General features: G+C 48.8%; 5 protein-coding genes across 5 annotated transcripts; 3 read left to right on the top strand and 2 right to left on the bottom strand.

The window, feature by feature from the left end:
* Positions 1-804: 804 nt before the first annotated feature.
* On the bottom strand, positions 805-2,415 carry TGAM01_v201068 (transcriptional coactivator HFI1/ADA1; the record flags this gene model as incomplete). Its single annotated transcript, XM_024548681.1, has 4 exons — positions 805-1,517; positions 1,583-1,688; positions 1,751-2,040; positions 2,184-2,415. 4 exons carry the CDS (start codon positions 2,413-2,415, stop codon positions 805-807), a joined length of 1,341 nt encoding a protein of 446 aa, XP_024406497.1.
* A 558-nt stretch (positions 2,416-2,973) lies between these two features.
* Positions 2,974-5,720, top strand: TGAM01_v201067 (hypothetical protein; the record flags this gene model as incomplete). The annotated part of the gene is made up of 2 exons (XM_018806752.1): positions 2,974-3,113; positions 3,191-5,720. The coding sequence occupies 2 exons, from the start codon at positions 2,974-2,976 to the stop codon at positions 5,718-5,720; spliced, it is 2,670 nt and encodes an 889-aa protein (XP_018660045.1).
* A 6,511-nt stretch (positions 5,721-12,231) lies between these two features.
* TGAM01_v201066 (hypothetical protein) lies at positions 12,232-13,998 on the bottom strand (the record flags this gene model as incomplete). The annotated part of the gene is made up of 5 exons (XM_018806750.1): positions 12,232-12,245; positions 12,448-13,089; positions 13,424-13,465; positions 13,548-13,755; positions 13,807-13,998. 5 exons carry the CDS (start codon positions 13,996-13,998, stop codon positions 12,232-12,234), a joined length of 1,098 nt encoding a protein of 365 aa, XP_018660043.1.
* Positions 13,999-15,948: 1,950 nt separating this feature from the next.
* On the top strand, positions 15,949-16,924 carry TGAM01_v201065 (hypothetical protein; the record flags this gene model as incomplete). The annotated part of the gene is made up of 2 exons (XM_018806749.1): positions 15,949-16,312; positions 16,371-16,924. The coding sequence occupies 2 exons, from the start codon at positions 15,949-15,951 to the stop codon at positions 16,922-16,924; spliced, it is 918 nt and encodes a 305-aa protein (XP_018660042.1).
* A 4,130-nt stretch (positions 16,925-21,054) lies between these two features.
* TGAM01_v201064 (hypothetical protein) lies at positions 21,055-22,987 on the top strand (the record flags this gene model as incomplete). Its single annotated transcript, XM_018806747.1, has 3 exons — positions 21,055-21,522; positions 21,650-21,792; positions 21,928-22,987. 3 exons carry the CDS (start codon positions 21,055-21,057, stop codon positions 22,985-22,987), a joined length of 1,671 nt encoding a protein of 556 aa, XP_018660040.1.
* Positions 22,988-23,374: the final 387 nt, after the last annotated feature.

The following is a 23,374-nucleotide window of genomic DNA, read 5'->3' as shown; positions in this document are numbered from 1 at the left end:
GTCTTGGATGCCGTTGGCTCATCGTTTTTCTTCTCTAATTTTTCTTTTGGTGTTACTACTATCTGCTATTTTGGTATTTATCAATGATATTATCTCAGGTCAGACGCTTGCTCCGGCAGCCAATAAGACGTGCTGCTGGAGTATACGTGCAATCAAGCCCTCCTGCTCCTTGCGGTGCATCCATCCACCTGTATGTACATACCGTTCGACCTCATCTGCCTCATGGTGCTTTGCTTTTGCCCCTTCAACTAGGGTATCGTCCTATACAAATACAATTCATAGAAGCCCAAGAAGTGAAACCATTAAGACCTCCCTGCCCCTTCAAACAAATGAAATCAAAAATTATCAACGCTGTAGTGAATATCATCGCGGCCCGGCAACGCCGTTTGATATCCTATCCATATCAAACACAGTATTGCACAACACCAAAAAAAAACGGAGGAAAAAAAGAGGATGGACAAGAAAAGAAAACGAAAAACAAAAGGCAAATATATCCAGGGTTGGTCAGAGCCATACGTGTATAGCAGCAGCCAATTGATGCTAGGCGCCCAAGGCTGAACCCTTGCTGACACAACAGCGATCCATCCACTCTATCCGATGTGGGTGCCCTGTCAAAATCCCGGCTTTCCCATAATGATAGGTGCCCTGTCAGCCACTTAATCTATCCAAAGCAAGCTTACCCTGAAACCCTTCCCTCTATAGCGCTTTGGGTGGAATATTCTACTCGGCATAGCCGTCAATGTTGATTGTTCGTTTGTTTGTTCCAGAACGGCAGCTAGTGAGCGGGAACGTTGTGACACCCCCTCATGATCCGACGGCGAGACAGGAATCCAAGGCACTGTCTATCATATCCATGTCTATTTTTTCGGCTCCCTCCCACCATACTTCATTGTCGATATCCATTGCGTCTGGCAGAGTGCCATTGGTGAGTTCTGCGTTGCCATTTGCCAGAATCTCCTCAACTTGCGCCGCGGGGGCTTCGCCATCAGCCCAGGTATAGTCGTTCCAGTTTTCGAGCTCGCCTTCCCGGTAACCGTACAAGATCTGTGCCGAAATAATAGGGAATTGGGATATTCCAGAGTCTGCCATCTCCAAGGCGATTCGCATATCCGCTATGCCTAGCGGGCCTCTTTCGCTGGCTACCTTGGACTCGATGGGCAGCAAGCCTGACTTATCTCGGCTTATCTCTCCCCTCTGAGCCGCGTCTTCTTCGCGGTGAAGTTGCCGCCTGTATTTATGTGTTTGAACCCATGTGGTACCTATTCCATAGCCTGCGCTGCCCGATTCGCCCGGGCCATTGCTTTGAGTGCGACTAAAGATCTGCGTCAAGATCTCCTTGATGAATGTCTCTGTAGCAACAGACATAAGAGTCGACGCCTCTGAAACATGCCCATTGACAAGGCCAGCCTCGTAACAAAAAGGCAGCATTCTTCCAGCTATCAGGCTCATATCAGGAAATTCGCCGGACTCGACAGCAAGTGGCTGTGTATATCGCTTTCGAATCTCTAGGTCAAAGTCTAGAACGGGGGTTAGATATAACATCCAAGCGTGAATAAGAGAAACCTTGAGGCAAGCCACTAACTCATGTTGTTGATGCCGCCGGCCGCACTTGGTGGAACATCGGCAGTCACAGGCGGTTTTCGGTGCGTCTCCGTAAACATATTTGCCAAGCTCTCGAGGGGGTCATACTATAGTAGAGGCAATTGGTCAATACTTGGGAAATGCACCTGAAGAGAAAATAGCAGCGAACCTCGTTTTGTGTAAGTTCCTTAATGCGTCGTCGATCCCGTGCGGGTAGTTGCATCACCTCTCCCTTTAACCTCCGCTCCGCTGCGTCACCCGACACAGGTTTACTGCCCGTAGTCGTCGTAGGTTTGTCATTGGCACTAACCCATGGCGCAAGGCCAATATCGGGCATCTCCCGAGTGACATTGCCATAGATCGCAGCGATAAGTTGGTTGTGCAGGTGGTCTTTCTCTCCTGTTGGTGATGCTAATATTGGATCGATTCGGCTGGAGTATTCGGACTGGTTGAGTCGCCCTGCTCGATTGAATGATAAGCATAAAGCAATATAGTTGGATTTATATACATATAAAATACATCACAAAATGTCAAAATCAAAATGCATTCGTGGGTCGCAAAGGAAAATGGAATGAGAAAATCTGGGAAAACCTTATCCGTACCAGTTAGAAACTCAGTTGTGGATTCTTTATATATGAGCCATTGCTCAGAGCTGATGGCGGCTTTCAGGGCCGTATACAGCGGCTCAAGATCAATTCGAGATGGTATTATCTGGCTAGTCTTGACAGCCTTCGTAGAGCCCGGTGCGCTCACTGTGAGCGTCTTTGTCGATAGAACAGGCGTCGAAACGCTGACAGACGGGCGGCTCAAGGCCGCGGGGTCAATGTCGGGCATCGTGGATCGCGGAAAGTCAACTACAGTTGTCGCGTGCAGCGATGGAGCGGCGCGCGACGCGAGGGAACAATCATGGGTCGATAAATGGGCTCAGGGATGCTATGCGATCGCTGCCGTGGAATTATCTTGATGAAAACCGCATTGTGAGGCCGCAAATTCGATGGCAAACTGCTGCGTCCTTGTTCCGTTGGCGTGGTGGGAAAGGGTTAATGGTTAGGTGAAGTCTTAACTTTTGCCGATAGAGTGACGGATTCAGAGGGATGCGCTACCGTAGGGCGGCTGAAGGAGTACTGGGTACCCGCTGACTACACCCAAGCACACCGGAGCAGAAGGTTGCAGATACCTCCCCGCCGGAAAATCCACTGTTACATCCCACTCCAAAGCCATCGCGTCCCCTGCGCGTCTTCAGCAGCTTTTCTTGCGGCCTGAGACTTTGCATAAAGAAACAGTTACAGGTATTTCTTTGTCGCTAGGGCAGCTCTCTGCTGATATCTTCTTTTTCTCCTCTCCATCTTTAGCTGCTTCATCCGAATTACTGCTGGTCACAACAATGCAGCCATGGCACCAGATCGCGTCGCCAATGCCCTTGACAACCTGATAACCCAAATCGTCCCCGCCAGAGGCCCAAACGAAGGCCAAGACTCCTGGCAAGCCCGGTATAACTTGAGCCATGAGCTTGTCAGAGCCATAATAAACAGGTAAATATGGCTTCTGCGCACCTGACGTGGAGTATGTGATCGAGAACTATGGCCTTACTAATGACGACTTCTTGTAGCCCGCCCGATCCTGACGTCTTGTCGGACGTCGATCGGGCAGCCGATTCAATCAAACGAAAGCTCATCCAGAGTAATCCTTCCCATGCGCTCAGATTTTCCGATCTCTATTCAAGGCTGCTGGCAGTCCCCGTCCTCAAGTCGAAATGGGCAATCTTATACCTCCTATATGCTCTGGCCGACTCCCCTGACCCGAGAGCGCCACCTCCGCCGCTCAGCATAATCCAGCCTTCTTCTTCGAACTATCGTGAGGCTGTTGCCCGGGATGCAGTTAAGAAGCGTGCTAGGGCTCGCTCAAAATCAATCCCTCTTACAAGAATAGAAGATGACCCAATGGGAGAGTCTCCGATACACGAAGAGCTACCACACAAGCTACCACCATCGAAAGATCAGAGGCGCATCGCAGAAGAACGGCAGCAGCAGCAGCAGCAGCATCTGCAGCAGACAGAGCTGGTGAGAAGAGATGTGTCGGTAAAGTCAGCTCTGCTATCTAGCAACTATGCGGAAATCGAACCATCAGAAACGGCCATCCTTCGAGACCTTCCATTCACACTTCAAGGTGTTTCCTCCACAACTCTCCCTTTTATGAGAGAGGATATCTTGAAGCTTCCCCCTTCACTTCCTCTACCGCTAGTTTCTATTTTACACACCCTTGCCGAGCCCTCGCTGCTTTATCGACGCCTGGATTCTTTCTGTCAAACCCCTGCCAACGGTCTTTTGGCTCAGAGCTTGCGATCGGCGATTAGCAACGAACTACGCTCATATTTAACATTAGTTGCGACTTTGGAGGGCCAGATTCGGAAAGCTTTATCTCTTTTGGATGAGAATGCGCCCAGAGGGGGTATTGGAAATACCGGTGTCACATTGAAGAGATGCGTGGTGTGGACACGAGAGGCAACAATGGGACTGAGGCTCTTGTCCCTGATTGCTGAAGAGTCGGAAAACAAAAAGGGCGGTCAGATTATTACGTTGATACATAATTTTGCTTCTTCCAATGGAGACCCCGTTGTTGCCGCGTTCGCAGAACGGCTGCTGGGTAGCTTCACCCGGCCTTGGTATGGCATTCTTCGCCACTGGATCTATGACGGAGAGCTGTCGGACCCATCTCTCGAATTCTTCGTTAGAGAGCAAACCGACAACGAGGATACTCTACGAATCAAGGGCAATGTTTGGGAAGACAAATACGAGATAGCCCAGGACATGGTTCCCAGCATCATTTCACAAGAGTTTGCTCAAAAGATATTCCTTATTGGAAAATCGTTAAACTTTATCCGTCACAGCTGCAGCGATTCATTATGGGTGGAAGATTACTCCAAAGCTGCTTCAAAAGAACTAAGATATGGCGATACCGCAACAGTTGAAGTATGGATTGACGAGGCGTACAAGACAACAATGAAACGCTTAATGGACTTGATGGAGACCAAATTTCGCCTTTTTGTTCATCTTCAGGCTTTAAAGGACTATATCCTGTTAGGGCAGGGCGACTTTATTGCACTGCTTATGGAATCTCTCGCGGCGAACTTGGACCGCCCTTCTGGTTCTCAATATCGGCATACACTCACAGCCCAGCTAGAGCATGCAATTCGCGGCTCAAACGCTCAGTATGACTCTCCAGAAGTGTTGCGGCGACTAGACGCTCGAATGCTTCAGTTATCTCATGGCGACATTGGTTGGGATTGCTTCACTCTGGAATACAAGATCGACGCTCCCGTAGATGTCGTCGTCACCGAATGGGGTAACCGACAGTACCTCAAAGTCTTCAATTTTCTGTGGCGAATCAAGCGGGTGGAATTTGTACTCTTATCGACATGGCGGGAGTGTATGACGGGATCCAGAAGAGTGTTGCAGAGCCCTATACCCGCCGTAGTCCAGACGTGGAAGTCAACACGAGGTGTACTCGCCGAAATGATACACTTTGTGGGACAGCTGCAGTATTATATCCTTTTTGAGGTCATTGAATCTTCATGGGGCGAGCTGCAAAAGCGAATTCGAAAGGAGGATTGCACACTGGACGACGTTATCGAAGCACACAGACGATACCTCGAGGACATTACCCATAAAGGCCTTCTCGGGCCGAAACTCCGACATCACCCTTCTGATAACAAGGAAAGGACGACATATCTCGATCAGCTGAGCGAGATTCTCCGGTTCATGCTACATTATCGCGACACTATCGTCGGGCTATATTCGTGGACCAGCGCAGAGTATACTCGGCGACAGGAAGCCGAGCTGAGAAACATAACACGCCGTGACGACGATGGAGGCCTTGCATCTTCTGATGACGTACCGTCCGAATTTCCTGCCCTGCAGGAACGTCTACGACAGCTCGGGACCTCATTCCGCACCAGGTTACAGATCTTATTGGGAGACTTGGCATATCAGCCAGACGTCGACATGAGATTTTTGGGAGTTGCCATGAACTTCAACGACGTGTACCAGCCTGCAAGGAGGAAGTCCAAGACGGCTTCAACAGTGACGGCGGCAGCGGCGGCAGCAGCGGCAGCAGCATCGGCAAACACGGCCAAGCCTTGAGCATGGACGGGTTGTTGGGAGAGACAAAGTGCTATCTGCCTCTATAAAAGAACAAAGAGTAGGGAAAGGTGTGTTGTGGCTCCCAACAGAAATTCTTTTGATGGCTCCTCGGAACAAAAGCTGCGACGAGGGCACGATATGATGTTATATGATACGTTTGATTAACTTAATGGGGACTTTTTTTATGGTGTCTCGAGCGGAGCAATTGAGCATGAGACCCTTTAGTGAATGCAGCTTTGGTTAGAAATACGATCTAGCGCAAGAGATGCTCTTATACAATTACGTTGTCCAATAGAAGAAGAAAGAGAAAAACGCGCAGTCTGGTTATGCATATGCATGATGTATCTCCCAAGCTGTCAGACGATGCTGCCCTGCGGTAGCGAATCCCAGATCCCGATTCCCAAATCTCCATTTCTTGTTTTTTTCCCCATCCGGTGTCTTAGCTATTCATGCAAAAGAAACAGACACCCTTGCGCATTCATACGTCAAGATCGACACCGGGTTCTGTACAGTAGTGGTGTGGAATGGAAACTTGCCCTTGGAGGGTGGTGTTAGTCCACAAAGTCGAAGCAGGGAGAAGGACGGATGTGAAAAGGGAAGCTTAATAGATGAAGGCTGTTGTATTTTTGGTTCCATGGAAGCTAAAAGGAGACATGTACGAATGCATTCCTTGAGTACAGCGGCTTTTAGACCAAAACCTGTCTTTGATGGCAGCTTGCTGCAGGGAAGCTCGACAAGACATGGGGTAGACAGTTAGGCTACTGCACTGATCTCTGCAACTCCTTTGCCCAGGCAGATAGTCTACTGTAGAACTAAAAAACGCAGAGCAGCTGCAAGGGGCTATTCTTTACGCCATCTTCTCGTAGTATTGGCTGAAAACTCGTTTCTCCAGTCCAGTAAAGCTCTCGCGGCCCTTCTTGTCCGGGATATGCATAGCAGGGAGGCAACCATCCAATGATAGACGGCAGCCCATGTCCTACTCCGCTGTCTCGTTTCGTAGAACCTCTTGGCAGCGGTTTGTGGACATGACCACGAGGCTCCTCCAGGTCAGCTCCATACGAGGCAAGCCATCAACGTATTGTACCATTTGGCCTTGCGAAAGTACCACTTACGGCGTTCTTTTGCTCCCTAAACTATCAGCTCGTCCAGAAATCAAAAGTCATCGGAGGGTTAGAGTACCCGAGGTACGACACAGGGTAGAACCTCGCAAGTAATCGGCTCAACCTGCTTACTTTTCTGACAAGCTTTCTGGGGGTGACGAGACCACCAGAAGTGGCAGCTGTCTTACGTGGAGATGCCAAATCCGCAATCCGCAAGGAATCTCAGCTGCCACCAAGCTAGCATGTACATAACGAGAGAGAAGACAGCATGTTTTTGTTCCTCCAGCAATACCAGTAACCTAACCACGCAGCCACTTTTAGCTCACCCCCTCCCTTCTGCTGGATATAACAGGCCGAGAGAGGACATGTCTGCATTACACATAGTCCTTTAAAAGCTGAAGATACGTCGTGGCATGCAAAGATAAAAAAAGGAGGAGGTGGTGTGGGTGTAAGGGGGCTTGATATAAAAAAAACACCGGTGAAAGCACATATGTCATAGGTATAGGTGATTTGAATATTTCTTTCTGTCTCGCAGCGCCGCATCGTTGGGGGTGAATGGTGTGCCAAGGAGGTACATGTAGTTTGAATTATCTCGACGTAGACGACATTGGCTGGAAGATGACTCGATTCGCGAACATGGCGATACCTTAGCGCCTTATTTCCGCCTGGGTTGCAGATAATCTTTCTAGAAAGGAGGCAAGTAGTGTTGGAACTGCTGCTATTAGCCACGGCGAAACTGATCAGCATCGATCGCTGGAGAATCGCAGAATCCGCCGTCAAGTCATCTTGGGGCTGTTGCAGGTATATGCCTAGGATTATTATCCGCTGTTCCTTGCAAATTTCCCAGACGTGAAGCTTCCATGAAAATTCTCGAACAAAAAAAAATAACAGAGAGGACAGGGCCAGCATCGGGGATGCCGTAGGAAGCGATCCCCGTCGCCAAATCCAGAATTTCCCCCTATAAATTGCTTTTTCCAACAAGCCGGGGGGGCTCTTGTCAAGCGGTGGAGCCATCTTGTTGCGGTCGTCCGATACAACGTACAAGTAAGGCTCTGACAGGCTTTCGGCTTCCTTCTTTCTTGTTTTTCAGCGGAGAAATACGCATCGCTAGCAGTATTGCGTGCATGCCCTCACACATGGCTGCATGGATGGGGAAATCCGAGGTATCGTGTCTGCACTCCAGGTTTGTCTGTCTCATGTACCGCCCCCTGTCGTTGTTGGTAATTCTTCACAAGCCCGTCTGCCACGTCAGGCCCATGCTATTCCGCCGGGCAGCATCTGCGTAGTGGTATCAAGGTATCAAGTACTCGTACGAGTGTTGTAAAGTAATTTTTTTTACCTTTGGCCGGGCGACACAAACATGCTGGCAGCGATGCTTTTGAGTGGACCACGGCCCAGGCCAGAGACGCATTGATGCCTTCGGACAGACGGACAGATGCCCTACCAGAATAGCACGATCCGCTTCCCCAAGGGAGAAACTCGTGTCCGCCTCGATGCTCTTGCTGCTGGTGTTGGGGGCACAAGAACGGACGCCTGATTTGTCTGCCTACCTATCCTCGTGCCTTTCCGCTCGTGCGCCTCAACTCGCCTGCAATCACGGCTTGAGACACCGCCCTCTGAAGCTACTCATCAACGTGCTAATTCCTGGTGCCAACAGCGGCGGCAGGGCAACGCTGAGTCGCAAGGTGCTGTAGCATCCCAGGCATCTATTTTCGAGGTGGCCAGTGGGTTTCATTCGGGCCAATGTTCGCCTAACTTGACTCCGAAAGTATGAAGTCCGTACCCTCTTATTCGCATCTGTCCAGTTAAAGTACCTTCTCCATCATGACGACGAAGCCTTGGTACCTCGAACTTACAACGTTAGTAACTCTTCCGAGAAAACTTTGCTTACTACTAGGTAGTAGCAGCTTGCCTTGTTTGTTTGAAGAGAGCTTGTACGGGTAAGCTTCCGCCTGCTGCCCTCAACGCTCAGCTTTGCTTTGCGCCACTTGCCCCCTGGTCAACTCGAAGCTCTCCAAGGGGCGGGCCCCTGTAGTTTGTTTGGTCCCCGCAATATTACCCCAAATCTCCCAATTAATCGGGACGTCGGAGAGCCATTGCTAGCGGTAGCGTGTTTTGTTTGCTGGCTAGGGATTAGACGGCATTGAATGGCGGTTTGCCCAACGCTTTGCTTCCAGTCCTTTTGCAAGGCGGTTTCGTGTCATTTTGATTAGCGGCATGGGCGACGTGTACAAATAGGTACGTGAAATGCACGGGTACTGGAGTACCAACGTGTCTCTCGGCTCACTTTGGCAGCCCGATAACTGTAAAATAGCCAATATCAGAGTTATGTGGCATTTATACAGTTTTCACGGCAAGCAGTAGAGCAAATAAAGCATCCATGGGTCTTCCGAGGCTGTTCACACCTTCCCCGGACCCGCCTATACCCACCCCTCCCCCCTTTTCTGCCTTTTGCCTCTTCTTACACGCCCCATATCTGAACTGGGCACTGGTCCTGGGTAAGTACCCAGCAGCTCCTTGAAATAGAAATCCTCATCTACAAAATCCTTGACGTGGACAAAGCGTGTTTGCAGTTGGTGCTAGCGGTCATCCGTAGCGGTAATCTGTCGCAGACAAGCACCAGCAATGCTCTCTACTCCCCATGCGTAGGCTTGTCTACCTCTGACCGAGTCCTTCATGCAGCTTGCCACAAACGCGGCGCGAGCATCCCCGGATTCCCCAAGCGATTCCCCGGAGCCTCTCTGGTGCGCCCAGAATGGTAAAATTACAAACCGTAATAGTCCATCCAGCACTGAATCGTGCCACCTTTACACCCCTCCACAGAGGTACTTGGGTCAAGGAACATGCTGGCCAGGTACCAAATTTGCTCTCCAAGGCTGCTGTTCTACCTGTTGTCGACGACCAAGCACGTTCTTCGGCTAATCGCACCCCCTCTCCCCAACAGCAGTAGCAGCACAAACTCTGCTCTTTCCCTCTTACACGCCCTCCTCGTCTGGAGCCGCCCTTCCGAGCCCCGTCAACGCCTTCCCTCCACTTCGTACTTCGTACCTGTTTCCTTTTCTTCCCTGCCCTATGGCCCCGATCTCTCTCGCTTTTATAATTCAACCTTCCCTCCTGTCTGCTCTTCTCGGCTGTCAAAGAAGAAAAAAGGTCCAAGATCCTTTTTCTTTAATCTCCCATCTGGGCTGGCTTCTGCTTCTTAAGCTCCTTTCCATTTACAGCAATTATTATTGCCCTTCTACTACCTCTGAAATATCAGCTCGGTCAAACTCGTCGCCGCTTCTTCTCTCTCACCAATCTTCCTCTCCCACTGTTCTTCAATCGCCAGCTGGTGCTGTCTGTCGGCAGATATTCTTCCACTACCCCCAACATCTGGTTGATTCCACCGAATTTCCATCTGCGAGCTGCACTTGATCGGGCCTGCCAACTCAAAGCGTCAGTAACAAACCATCTCTCTATCTGCCCTTTATTTTTCTCTTATTCTAATATTTCTTAGTTCGCTTCATCAGCCAGCTCAGCTAGACTGCCTCTTTACTTCGCCCACAAAACACACGGCTTATACCAGCATCAACACCGGCAACATGTCAAGTGGTCAAATCGCAGCGCCTTATCCCATCAAGCCCACTCAGCGGGCCAACATTCGGCTGGCAACATCCGAAGATATCTACTCCTCGCTCAGCACTTCTCTTAGCCCGCTAAAAGGCCATCAACGTCCCATCATCCCTTTTGATCATGCACCCGTGATCAAGGACGGCAGCAATTCCCCAGCCACTGCCCATCCCGTCTTTGAGGGTGATTATACCGTTCCAGCTCCTCCACCACCGAGTCCTGTTAGCTTCAGGGTCGATCGCTGGCCCGCGCCAGCTTGTCGCTAAAGGAGCCGAGTCCTGTTACACCATGCTCAGCCTTGTTCATCAGACTGAAAAGGCCCGACGCATAGTTGATATGGGGTGATCAGGCCAACCCCACTATCATTTACTCTTCACTTCGGTCACTGTTGTACACTAGGGTTTAGACGGCTGGTACTTGCCTTGTTTTTTCTTCTTTTTTTTTTTTTTCATTTCTTTTCCTCTAGCTTGGAGTTGGTGAATTAGGGACGGTTAATGGTTAATGGTTAAGTACAGTGGGATTTGGGCGATATCTGGGAGGACAAAAAGACAAAACCCGTGGGCTGCTTGTATTTACTCTGTTATTGGGCCTGGCCCAGGACAGGCAATTGGCAGACGACACGGGGCGAGTGATGGCTATAGTTTTTCGGGTACGAGCTTTTCTCTACTCAGTTTGTTTTTCGGTCGAGTCATTCTCCTTCTATAACCAAGCTTTTAATGCTGTACAACATGAATTTCCCGCTACTGCGCGGCAATAAGACCACTGCAGCATGCAAATTTCGCAATGCGTGCCAAAAGAAGAGCTAGTACCGCTCAGCCTCGATGTGATACAAGACAGCTGGATATGGTTGACTCATAAGAGCGGTCAGAGTACAGTAGCTATTGGCCGTTATGCCTCCATCCTTCGCCGCAAGGATGTAACTATAGCATGCATGCGCCCAATCAACCACGCTCGCCGCCATTGCCATTGGCTTACACGAGACGCATCAGCGAAAAGCTTGCCACTGCCACTCTCGCTAGCGACGAAGCTACTTGCGAAGATGGGACGGCTATTGGCAGTTGTTGGATGCCGCACGGAAGTACAGGCAGGCAATATACTTGGCTGCATACATGTATGTATATGATATACTAGTAGTAGCAGTAGCAACAGGAATCCTGGCCATCATATCCTACTACTGAGAATTGATGTCTATTTATACCAGACTCCGAACAGCTCTATTTGCTAGTGCCCGTTGAAGCGTGTGTGTGGCTCTCGGTGTGGGGGAGGGGCCGGCCGCCACTTTACGCGCCCACAGGGGGCAAATGTAGCATCAATTGGGAAATGGCAGCTGTAATGGTGAGAGGAGCAATCTGAATATAATAGTGTGCCGAATTTTTAGGGCATATTTCTGAATAATTTTGACGTCGTTATCTTAACTCCGATGGAGATGGGAATCTTTTCCTTTTTGGCGGCTAGAGGATAGCATTTACAGATGCCCCTAATTCACATGGGCGAGTATGCTCACCACCAAAGGTCTTACATAGTAGATTGCTCAATGCGAATAACCTGTTCGTGAACTTCCAAGTTTATTTAGAGCAAGCTGCAGTGCTCCGTATAGGTATGGCACTTTCAACTTATAGACCTGCGTCTATATTTGTAACTCAATACTTTTTTTGCTACCTTGATTACGTATATCATTGCCATAATCTCTCATACCGGTCGACCACTTCCAAGTGCCGTCTTCATTCTTGCTTGCGAAAACTGAAGTGGAGCCAGCCTCCTCGATGATAGCCCAAGGCGATACTTCTTATCAACCACTCTGCCTAGCCTCCACGAGCTATTAGTCGGAGAAGTCATAAGCACTTTGAACTTTGGTCTCAGATTGTAATCCTCAACTACCCGCTGCAGACATTCTAGCACTATCGCCAATTTCTTGAATAGCCCATTGAGATCTAAATCAAAATGAGATATTCCATCAATAACAAGGAAAAGAGTGGTATCGGGAGGAAATTGGCAGATGAGTTGATGCAGAAAGTCACATAGCTCATCTAGGCTGTGGTTCTCCAGAGCCTGAACGAAGCTCCGCCGATCAAGAATGTTCAAATCCAGCAGACTTCTGTCGTATAGAAGGACCAGTACCTGGATAATCACTGACAGGACCAGGCCAGTCGGGCCGTACCATCTATCTTTAGGCCTAGACTGCAGGCCACAGTGGAAGTATAGCAAAATATATGATGAATCCAGGTCATTCATGCTTAAGATGAAGTTGGGACAGAAAAGAGACATGGCAGAAATTTTTTCGAGGGAAACAGCGCCGCGAGTGGAAAAGTTTCCGTCAATGAGAAGCTTATCAGGATGTTCACCGCGTATCCACTGCAGGAAGCGCTCTTGGTCAAGGATGGAGTGAGCTTGTGCTTGGGGATTAGGATCTACCCTCGAGTCCCAGTTCACGACGGTCTCAAGGTCTTCGTCGCGTTGTGCCAAAATGCGTTGAAAGTCAGTTTCGATGTTTCCAACAAGAATCTGATCAGGAGCTGGGGCTGATAGAATTTGAAGTAGTCTTCTGAATGAAATGACCGCCTTTTGCTGCGGAGTGTTGACCAGGTTGACTTGCTGGGTTTTTTTGTAGAGTTGTAGTTCTTGTTCCTTCTCGTCAAGTCGCTCTGCCAGGAATTTGTTCTCTAAGATACCGGGTTAGAAACTGTGGCTGTGATTCAGAGATATATATACTTGCCTTTCAGCTTTTCGCTTAATAAGATTCTTAACCCATCGGTTGCTTCTTCTCTGCTCTGCAACAGTAAAACAGGGCGTTGGTTAACATCATCAAACCCTTTCGAAACCTGATCGTTCATGTCCCATATATGGTCTGATGTTCGTTTTACATCATGTAGAACCTCATTAGTTTTCGCGTGTGTAGCTTCGATATGCTGGTCTCGACACGTATCAACAGAGGCTTCGAATCTTTTGCCTGCATTGTGAACACTGTCCAATATCCCATCAATGCTCTTTTCTTACCGATAGCGTCTTTTTTCTCCTCTATCAGCAGCTTTGAGTGCACTGTAAACGTTAGCAGATGGACATGAGATGAGAGTAGGCTATGGATTTGGGACTCCATTCTTTAACCTTCAAAACCACATACATCTTGAAGATGTAGACGGCGCCAAGACAATGTCTAATAGCTTTTCAATAGCATCTACAATGCTGACATACACATTGCCGGCAGACTCGCAGACCTGCGCATCTGTCTGAAAGCTCCTGCGCTTCAAGGTAGCATTGCAGATGATCTGTTGGATTTCGGAGAATGCGTCCATAATCTTTTGCCTATTATCTGCGTGTCGTTGTGCAAGCTTAGCAATTAGTTAGTAATTGCATTAGACACAGTAATTTGAGAGTCATACCTTCATCAAGACCAAAAGGCCCGACTTCACGATGCACAGGCCATAGTCATTTGGAATTAAATTGACCCACCGGTCAATAGTTTCTTTGGTAATTAGCATTCGAGAAAACACTCGCGAAGCGCCTTTTTTCAAGTTTGCCGCCTTTAGATCTGTTTCGGCAAGCTTATCCAACTGCCGATTCCATTTTTGCATTTCGTCTTCTGAAGGATTGGGCTGTAGTGCCAATGTTGGGCCTAACAGTTCGGACTCTACAACCACCCTTCGAAGATTCCTAAATCTTCCCATCAGCGTGTTGATCTGGTAAAGGTGAAGGAGGAGGCTGTATCAATATTCCAAGTTCTTCGGCACCGGATATCGAAGTTTTCCATCGGGTTCAACCCGTAATCCACCAAAAGCAACACGGACCGTTGAAGCTTCTTGATTTGAAAGCGAAGCTTTGACACTGCTAGTAGCTTCTGATTGCCCTTTCCGCTTTGTTAGACCCATTATCTCGACTTTGTACTCAGCGACAGCATAATAGCCGACCGTCCAGCAAGATCGAGGGCTCAACTTCGTTGCAACAATGATCGGGCACTCTACTACTATTGTTATTTCGCAGCTGTAGAGGAGTGGAATACTAGCTTAACGGTGGGAGAGTGGTGACCAACCATACCTGCTTGTGGCTGATGGGAAATCCAAAAACTGATGCCCAACGGCAGGCATTGTTGCAGTACAACGTATCACTATGAGAGCTACGATGCATGTAAGCAAGTTACGATAGGCTGAGGTCCCAGAGGGCTTAGCCATTAATACTCATCCATCCTGTAGTTGGGGGCGAAATGCTGCTTGAATGATGATTTGATTGGCAGCCTCGTCCACCGACTGCATCCGGTTGCATAAAACGATATATTTGGGCTCCGACAAAGTTGACCGTTCTATTGTGGGGATGATGTTGTCTCGTTGGATCAAAAGACAAGCTCGAATGGAGTACAAGAGCCTGGAAATGGTGCCGTGAGAGATGAAAAGCCTCCACATCGCCCGAATTCTTACAGCATATACGGTGCTGAAAATCCTGGCGAGGGTGAGCTAGAAAGAAGACATATCCCGGCAGGTGTCGATAACGTCGACTTTGATGAATCCGAAATTAGCGATCTTGAGCTGGATAACCCGACGGCATTGAGACATATGCGTTGTTACATACAGTTCATGGAACAAATAATTTTGCCTCTCGAGCAAGCAACTAGGGATTATATCACGAAGAGTGGGAGAATAAAATCAAATGATCTATGGCATCTGTTCCAGATTGGAGATGCCATCTGTGTCCGTCCAGATCAGTTCCACAACAACAAACGACGTTTGTAATCTATCGGAAGGTGTTGCCGGCCATTGCAGACGAGTACCCTGACGACTTCGATAATCGTGGTTTGACAATATGGTGCTATTACGTTGACAACGATGGAGATGGATATGGCATGGTGGAAGAGAGATTTACTATTGATGGCTATGAAGGCGAGAAAATGATCATCGACCTTCCGATATACCCACTCCATCATATGCATGATTATGAACCACGGCACACTGAACTGGAAAAGCACGGACAACATTTTCAAAATATGGTCAAGGAGAAGCATGTATACTGCCAAGGTTGGACATTGCCAGACAACCCAATAGGGAAAAATCTGAAAAGGAAGACCTTGCCTATAGCCCTCCTGAGTATATGGACAGCGATGTCATCATTGACATCAAAGAGGCTTTAAACCAGAGCCCGGACTGGAAATTGAGGTTTGAGTTAAGTCATGGAGTCTCAGGGGATGGTTCGTGGTAAAATGGATATGATGAGATGGAAGTATACCTACCATTGGAGTAGTGACAAAAGAACGCAGATATTGGTGATGAAACCAGAGAAGACACAGCTGTCGGAAGGATGCGGAGACGAGATTTTGCAAAGTCGGAAGAAAGACACGCGTCCAGCAGGGCCACACGACATCGAAGATGGAAGAGGCAATATAATCAGATCCGCCACCCTCGTCTTACCCCGTCGTTTCTTCGCCTATCTCCTCCGCAATAAAAAGTTCGCTAGTGTTGATGTAATGACAATGGAGAAGATCGCTGCACAGGAAAACAAATTTGATGACTTGAAGATAGACCAAAAAAAACAAACAGATGGTCAAATCCTTGGTGGCGTCGCACTTTGACAAGAGAGAGCTACAGAAAGCCAAGCCAGGACTTGGCTTTATGAATCAAGACCTAATCCGCGGCAACGGATTGGGCCTTTTCATTCTTCTACACGGCGTCCCAGGTGTTGGCAAGACGGCAACAGCCGAGGCGGTAGCGCAAGCCAATGGCAAGCCTTTATTTTCTATTACCTGTGGTGATCTTGGTATTACTCCAAAAGAAGTCGAAGAAGAGCTGAATGGCATCTTTCGGCTGGCAAATCTCTGGGATTGCGTGCTACTTCTCGACGAGGCAGACGTATTCTTGGCAAGACGAGACTCTTGGAATTTGAAGAGAAATGCTCTTGTGTCAGGTTTGTTATTGGGCTTCTCTTTGGGTTTGTTTATCCCGTGTACTAAAACTTTTAAAAGTCTCTTTACGAGTTCCCGAGTATTACAGTGGTATCCTCTTTCTAACAACCAACCGAGTGGGTACCTTGGATGAAGCTTTCAAGTCTCGACTCCACGTCAGTCTATACTATGAACTGTTGACGCTGTCCCAGGCTGAGAAGATATTTGAGATCAACATTGACAAGCTGAGAAGATTGGAGCAAGAAAAGGAACAGAAGCTTGCAGATACTGGTATTAAGCATCCGAAGCTCATCATCAACAAAAACAGTATCTTAAATTGGGCTCGGGATTACTACAAGCAGGCCGAAGGCACAAGCGGTTCCACGCAGTGGAACGGTCGGCAAATTAGGAATGCTTTCCAGATTGCCTCGTCGCTTGCGCGCTATGATACGGCCAAAAGAGCGTTGGAGAGAGGCAAAATGCCCAGCCCAATTCTCAACAAGAACCATTTCGAAATGGTAGCTGATACGATTGGGAAATTCGATGAATACATGCAGATTGCGACTGGTAAACCAGATTCAGATCACGCGCGCATTGAGGGCACTCGAGCAGATGAGGTGAGATTCAGCGAATAACTATCATCGGCGCCTTTAGCGTGGCTGCAAAATAAATGAAGGGAAAAGTTATCCAACACCCCAATTTCATTATCCACGACTCTAGCTGTAGCTTAATAACATAGAGGCTGTTAGTCCATATATCTGAGATGTGCAGCTGCTGAATACATTAAGAAATTGTAGCAGTAGTAGCAATGATAGCATTAACAGCAGCAGCAGCAGCAGCAGCAGCAGCAGTAGGAACCTGTAGTAAAGGTGCAGATAGTAGAGATTGGAGATGTAGCAGATGTAGTAGACGTAATACTAGCAGCGATAGCAGTGATAGCCCACCACACTACCTCTGCATAGCTGGATTGCTGGATAACTTTTCTCTGAGCGAAACGCACTCATGATACATGGGAGTCATCAAAAAGGGTAGACCAAGGGAGGCGTGGCACAAGATCTGATTATATGCAAACGCGAAGCAATACCAAATTGGTGCAGAAACATCAATAGAAATGTACATGATCGTCTTGTAACAGCGGGTTTGGAGATGAGAGTAAGAGATGGAGGCAGAATGGAACATTACAATGGCAAAGGCCTTGACTGCTCTATGAGGATAGATAGGGCTATACGAGTTACTATAAACTAAAACCCACTTTGTTTTAGCTTTTTCTTTGGCATCTCAATACTAGAACGTATACATGATGGAAGAAGACAGAAGATGCTTGATACCTGTTTGTAAGGTGAAATGCTAAAAGGCTAACTACTACGCAGCTGAGGTATCAGTGTGGGGGAGGGGCCGGCGCCACTTTACGCGCATACAGAAACACACATTTCTCAGCGCGGCGCAGAAAACTGAGACCGCGTCTCATAGGCGCGTCTGCGGGTCGCGTCGTGAAATCTTCCCACCCCGGCACTATGGAGCAGCAATTCCGTTGTCAAGGCAATTCTATTCGGCTCCTTCCTCTCTTTTTCAGCTTGCAGCGTTTTAGCACTTTGCAGCTTCCCGCGTTTTTCGACGTTTTCTTTCTGCAGGCAGTGACGACTTTGTTTTACATCATCAGACAACTCTTTCCTACTAGCTATTGTTTTTTTTTTGTGTAACAGTAACAACCCGCGCTTCTGGGCTGCAAGCACGGCTCTTGCCGATTACTTTCTGCATCGTTTGGAACTGCAGGTTAGGCACGCTGTCGGGAAGAGAAGGAGCAGGCGGAAACACCACACCACACATATTAGAATAAGGAAGGAGAACACATCATGGCCCGAACAACAAGAAAGCGCCAGGCCGAGGCTCCCTCAACAACTCAATCCATCAGCAGCTTCACACGCGTATCCAAGAGCCAGGCTTTCCCCGATGCAGCATCCAAGAAGGCCGCCATCTCCAAACCGGAACCGACAGCTTCACGGAAGAGGAAGGCCGCAGTCGACGATGCCGACAGCAACCACCATCCTCGGGTCACAAGAAGGACCGTCTCCTTCACCCCCAGCAGCGATGAAGAACCAGTGCCTGCAGCGCCGGCAAAGCGTGCCCGGAGAGGAGAATCCAACGTCGAAGCAGCCATTCCGGTAGCAGTAGTGCCCGCTGCGAAACCTGCACCAAAGACCCCGGTCAAGGGAAAGAAGGTTGCCAAGTCAACGCCTTCACGGGCTGCTTCTGCACATAAGCCCAGCGAGTCGACCATCATCGCAAAATCCAAGCAGGGCGGCAAGACTGTGCAGACAAAGCTTGAGGCATATCGCGTAACTAGCCAGAAGAAGACAAAGGAGGCTGAAGGCGAGTTCAGCCCAGAGCTGGTCGATCTGATCCGCCTGCACAAGGCCTTCCTCCAGACTATCGCTCTCCAGATTGTCCACAACGGAACCATCGTGCCTATTGACATTTCGTCTGTGGTTCCACACATTTCTCGTACCTGGGGCAAACGACAGGTCACGGTCGACGACATCCGAATATGCATTGCCGTCCAGACATCCGCAACAGATCCCGACGTGGTTTCTCCCTTTATTGTGTCCGATTATGGTCGTGGAATGACTTGCATAGAGCTGCACCCTGACCACAACAATGGCGGTGTATCCATTAATGAAGAGCGACTTTCCAGGCAGTTTGAAGGGAATCTCCGAGCACTCTGCGCTGGCCGAGCACAAGACGATGTCGCCGATGTAAATGTGCCTCTAGCCAGCTTGTCTTTGAAAGAACTGCCTCGCGCTGAAATTAGGAACATGGACAACAGTATCAAAATCAACCCAATCCTGAACAAGGGACACAATGCCCTTTCAGCGCTCAAGGAAGGAATCGTTGCGAAGCAGCAGGAAAAAGATGTCAAGCAGCAGGCTACCACGGCCACGGTAAATCCCGACGGTACCAAAATGAGCCTGTTGGATCGTTTACGACATAAGCAGCTCGCCAAAGCCAACGGACCTCTCCCCCCATCCGGACCGGAGCTTCAGCGTCGAGCTGCTTTGAACCGAGTCACCGACGTTTGTGCCACTGTTTCCATGCTCAGCTTGTCTAACACAGCTTCTCTGCCGAGACAAGCTTTTACCATGGCACTCATCTCAGACAAGCTCAGGGACTCTTTACGAGTTCCGCTTTCAAAAGAAGAAGGGATGACTTGTATACGACTCATTGCCCACGAAATCGCCCCCGAGTGGCTCAAGGTTGTCACAATTGGCGGGAGAGAGAATGTCGTGATCCAGAGAGGCCTCCAGCCTGTTGATCGTGTGATTCAAGAGCGAGTACAGAAGCTACTGGCGTGATGGAGAATTTTTGTTTTGACACTTGTTTGTGTCAAATTTTAACAACTGCACTGCGAACAATATCGAATGGAATTGTATATTATACCAAAGAGGCTCTGAAGAACGTTTTGGGTGTTTTCGACATTGCATTGCGCTGCGTTTTTGTCGGTATCACATTTTCACACCGCGGAGAGAAAAAGTCTACAGAGTGAGTGTAGAAGACGATGCATGCATTGGAGTACAGGGTTGGGTTTTTTCTTGTATAACGAATGGATTCAAGTTTCAAGTATCAATTAAGATGGATGTACGTTGGAAGCTCAAAGAAGTTATAAAAACTGAACAAAATCCTCTCTTCCATATACCTTACCGGCCAAATGTGACCTGATGAACTACAAGAGCTTCGACTTTGTCCGACCATGCATGACAAAGGAGCTACAGACGGACCTTCGCCGATGTTGTTGTTACAATCGCTTATTTCACACTAATGTAAATCGGCTTCTAAGAGTGACTCTTATCATCAATGGGGGCCGATTTATGTGCGTCTTTCTTACGGCAGAGCACGAGAATGGTAGCCACGACGTCTTGCTGGCTAATGCAGAGCATCGAACTCGAGGCAAAAAGTGCCCGAACCACGGCCGGCAATAGCACGGGCTTTGCCGCGAAGAACAAAATCTACAGCTTGCCATACTTTCAATCATCTAAGAAGATCCAGAAAAAAAGCCCACTTCGGAGCAAATATAACGAATGAATCCGGTTTTCGCAAGCAAATCCTGCCCTAAAAGCTGCAGGGCGGCCGTTCCTGTGCCGAGGCACGGTCAAAAGGTGATACACTAATCTTACTCCCAACTTGCGTAGAAAACTCGGAAAGAATCGAAGCTTTCGAGAGCCTAAAGGCGGGCCGATGGCGGCTTCGATCTACAAGGATTCTTTCGTCCCTGGCGAGCATACAACCAAAGAGCTTGGCTGGCTGGGTAAGCCCGGGAGCGGCTCCGCTTCCCGGGGGGAGGCTGCTCCGATAAGACAACCGGACGGGTTTGTCGAGAAGGCTATATGGCGGCTTCTTGATTCGGTTACATACACCTTGACCAATTTTCCGGCTGCTGGTGGACAATAAATTCTGTCTAGGGCCCCTTTGAATCGGCGTTTCAGCTTCCCTTTCTGTACCTGTTTCTTGTGATGTATCGATGTGTTGAAGTTTCTTCCTTGTTTTGCTTTGTATAAGCACTCGTACCTTCTTTAGCTGCGAAGACAAACAGTTAAGCCATATTCATTGCATCTACATGGCTGCTCGTGACAATTTGCATATCGTCTTCTCCTTCATATACTGAAGTCTTTCAACTTTGAAAGAGTGCTTCTATTCGGTCGAGCCAAGGGCGATATGCCAGCCTCGTGATTTGGGAAACAGCTGTGGATCGAGTATATCGTATCTCGCAATCATGGTTTCCTCCGAAGAGAAATCGTTCTCGAGGGCCCCTGAGACCAACGAGATTTCCAAACAGCCTCAGCAGCCTCACGGTAAAAATGGTACCGAACGAATGATCGAGCCGGCAAAACCAGTGGGGGTATTCTATCGATCGACGTCTCATGTGTCTGGACCAGATGCATTTGAGCCATCCTCACCACAGTCGCCATTACCCTCTGATGGTGGCTATCATGAGAGAGGAGATGAAATATACGATCGCGTGTCATTACGCCGCAAACATATCATTGTAACGGTGTTGTCCTTTTGCGCTTTTCTCTCGCCATTGTCAAGCACTAGCATCCTGGCTGCTGTTCCTGAAGTGGCAGAGACATATAACACGACCGGCTCTATTATCGATGTGAGCAATGCTGCATACATGGCTCTGATGGGTATATCACCTGTTATCTGGGGGCCAATGAGCCAGGTATTCGGCAGGCGACCAGTAAGTTGAGCTGACCCCTGTTCCTCTATACAAGATGCGTGGCCATGTACATCGCTGCATGCTGCCGCGTGTTATCACGAGAGGCGAAGCTTTCAACTTGCAGCGGCACGCATGCTAAGTGATATAGATGACGCTGTTAACAGCCGTGCTGTTCTTCTTGTTGAGCATGGCTACTGCTCTTGCTCCTAATCTGGCAGCCTTTTTTGTCTTCAGAGCGCTTTCAGCCTTTGAAGGAACAGCTTTCATCCTGTTGGGAGCAGCCTGCTTGGGGTAAGTAACCTGGCCACGAGCATAGTCTTTTCGCGATAAGTCCTGGACCGTTGGGTATGCACCTGATAAGCAACCCACAAGCTTAATGAGCAACGGTGTCTGACGTATAATTGGCAGTGACTAACAAAGAAGCAGAGATATATATCGCCCTACGGAGCGAGCGACTGCTCTCGGATGGTTCATGTCTGGAACACTGATTGGGCCCGCACTTGGTCCATTTATCGGCGGCATCTTGGTGACTTATGCAACGTGGAGATCCATCTTCTGGCTCCAGACAGCCTTGGCTGGCGCCGGCGTGTTGGGCGTCTTTTTCCTCGTGCCTGAGACGATCCACCACAAACAAATCGAAGATTTAAAAGGCCAACCTAGGAAACAAAAGATCATAGCCGTACTTCGTATGACTAACCCGATTCGAGTAATTCGGCTGTTCCGATATGGGAACCAGGTACTGGTAGCACTCGCCAGCTCAGCACTCGTGTGGAACATGTACAGCTTGCTCACTCCCATCCGGTACGTGCTAAACCCGCGATTTCACCTGGATTCTCCGATGCTGTCGGGGCTTTTCTACCTTGCACCAGGTAGCGGCTACCTGCTGGGTACATTCATGGGAGGGAGATGGGCAGACAGAACGGTAAAGAAATGGATCAAGAAGCGCAATGGTGTACGCATCCCAGAAGATCGCCTGCGGTCTGCACTGCCCTTCATGGGTATCCTCATGCCAAGCTGCGTACTTGTATATGGGTGGGCGGTAGACAAAGCTGTAGGCGGCATCCCTGTGCCGGTCATTATGCTCTTCTTGCAAGGCGTTGGGCAGCTCTTTGCCTTTCCATCACTGAATACGTACTGCTTGGACGTAATGCCCGGACGCGGCGCAGAAGTAACGGCAGCAAATTACTTTGTCCGGTACCTGGCTGGTTGCGTGGGAACTGCTGTCGTTCTGCCGGCCATCGACGGAATCGGCGTCGGCTGGTTTGAGACCCTTTCAACGGGATTGATGGTCCTCTCAACACTCGGCGTCATAGCTACTATTCGATGGGGCAAAGAGTGGAGGGAAAGTATCGACGCGAAAAAGAAGCACTTGGCCAGCGGCGAGAGTGACGAGGTGACTGATGTGGAAGACCAGGCAAGCAATCACGGCCAACAAAGTGACGAGGCCAACGCAATAGGTGAGGAAAAGCCAAAGGAACCAGTTTGATAAGTCCTAGCATTCTGGTAAATGTGGTTGCGAAAATAATGTTTGAGGCTGGGAATGAAACGCCAACATAGGCTGGAATAGGTCTGCATACGCATTGCAAGTAAAATTGGGATATGGCAAGTAGATCTAATATCATGTTATCTTTCTTCTCTTTGTAATTCTGTAAGCCTTGATGGGAAGTGAAGCGTTTCCAGGATTATCAGTGCCCTGAGGTGCTATGTCCCCTACTCGATACAGTCCCGATACGGCCTCATAATGTGGGCTTGGTGATTTGATGCCCTTACTAAACTGTTTACTGCTTCGTCGATTGGAAGCATCTCGCTATCCTATTTTGCACGGCACTGATGCTTGCATGAATGGCAACTCGTAAGTTGTATAGCAATATTA

The sequence above is a fragment of the Trichoderma gamsii genome (assembly GCF_001481775.2).
Source record: "Trichoderma gamsii strain T6085 chromosome Unknown Scaffold_3.2, whole genome shotgun sequence".
Lineage (NCBI taxonomy): Eukaryota > Fungi > Ascomycota > Sordariomycetes > Hypocreales > Hypocreaceae > Trichoderma > Trichoderma gamsii.
Note: the sequence above shows the minus strand (reverse complement) of the source record. Positions and strands in the feature narration are given on the sequence as shown.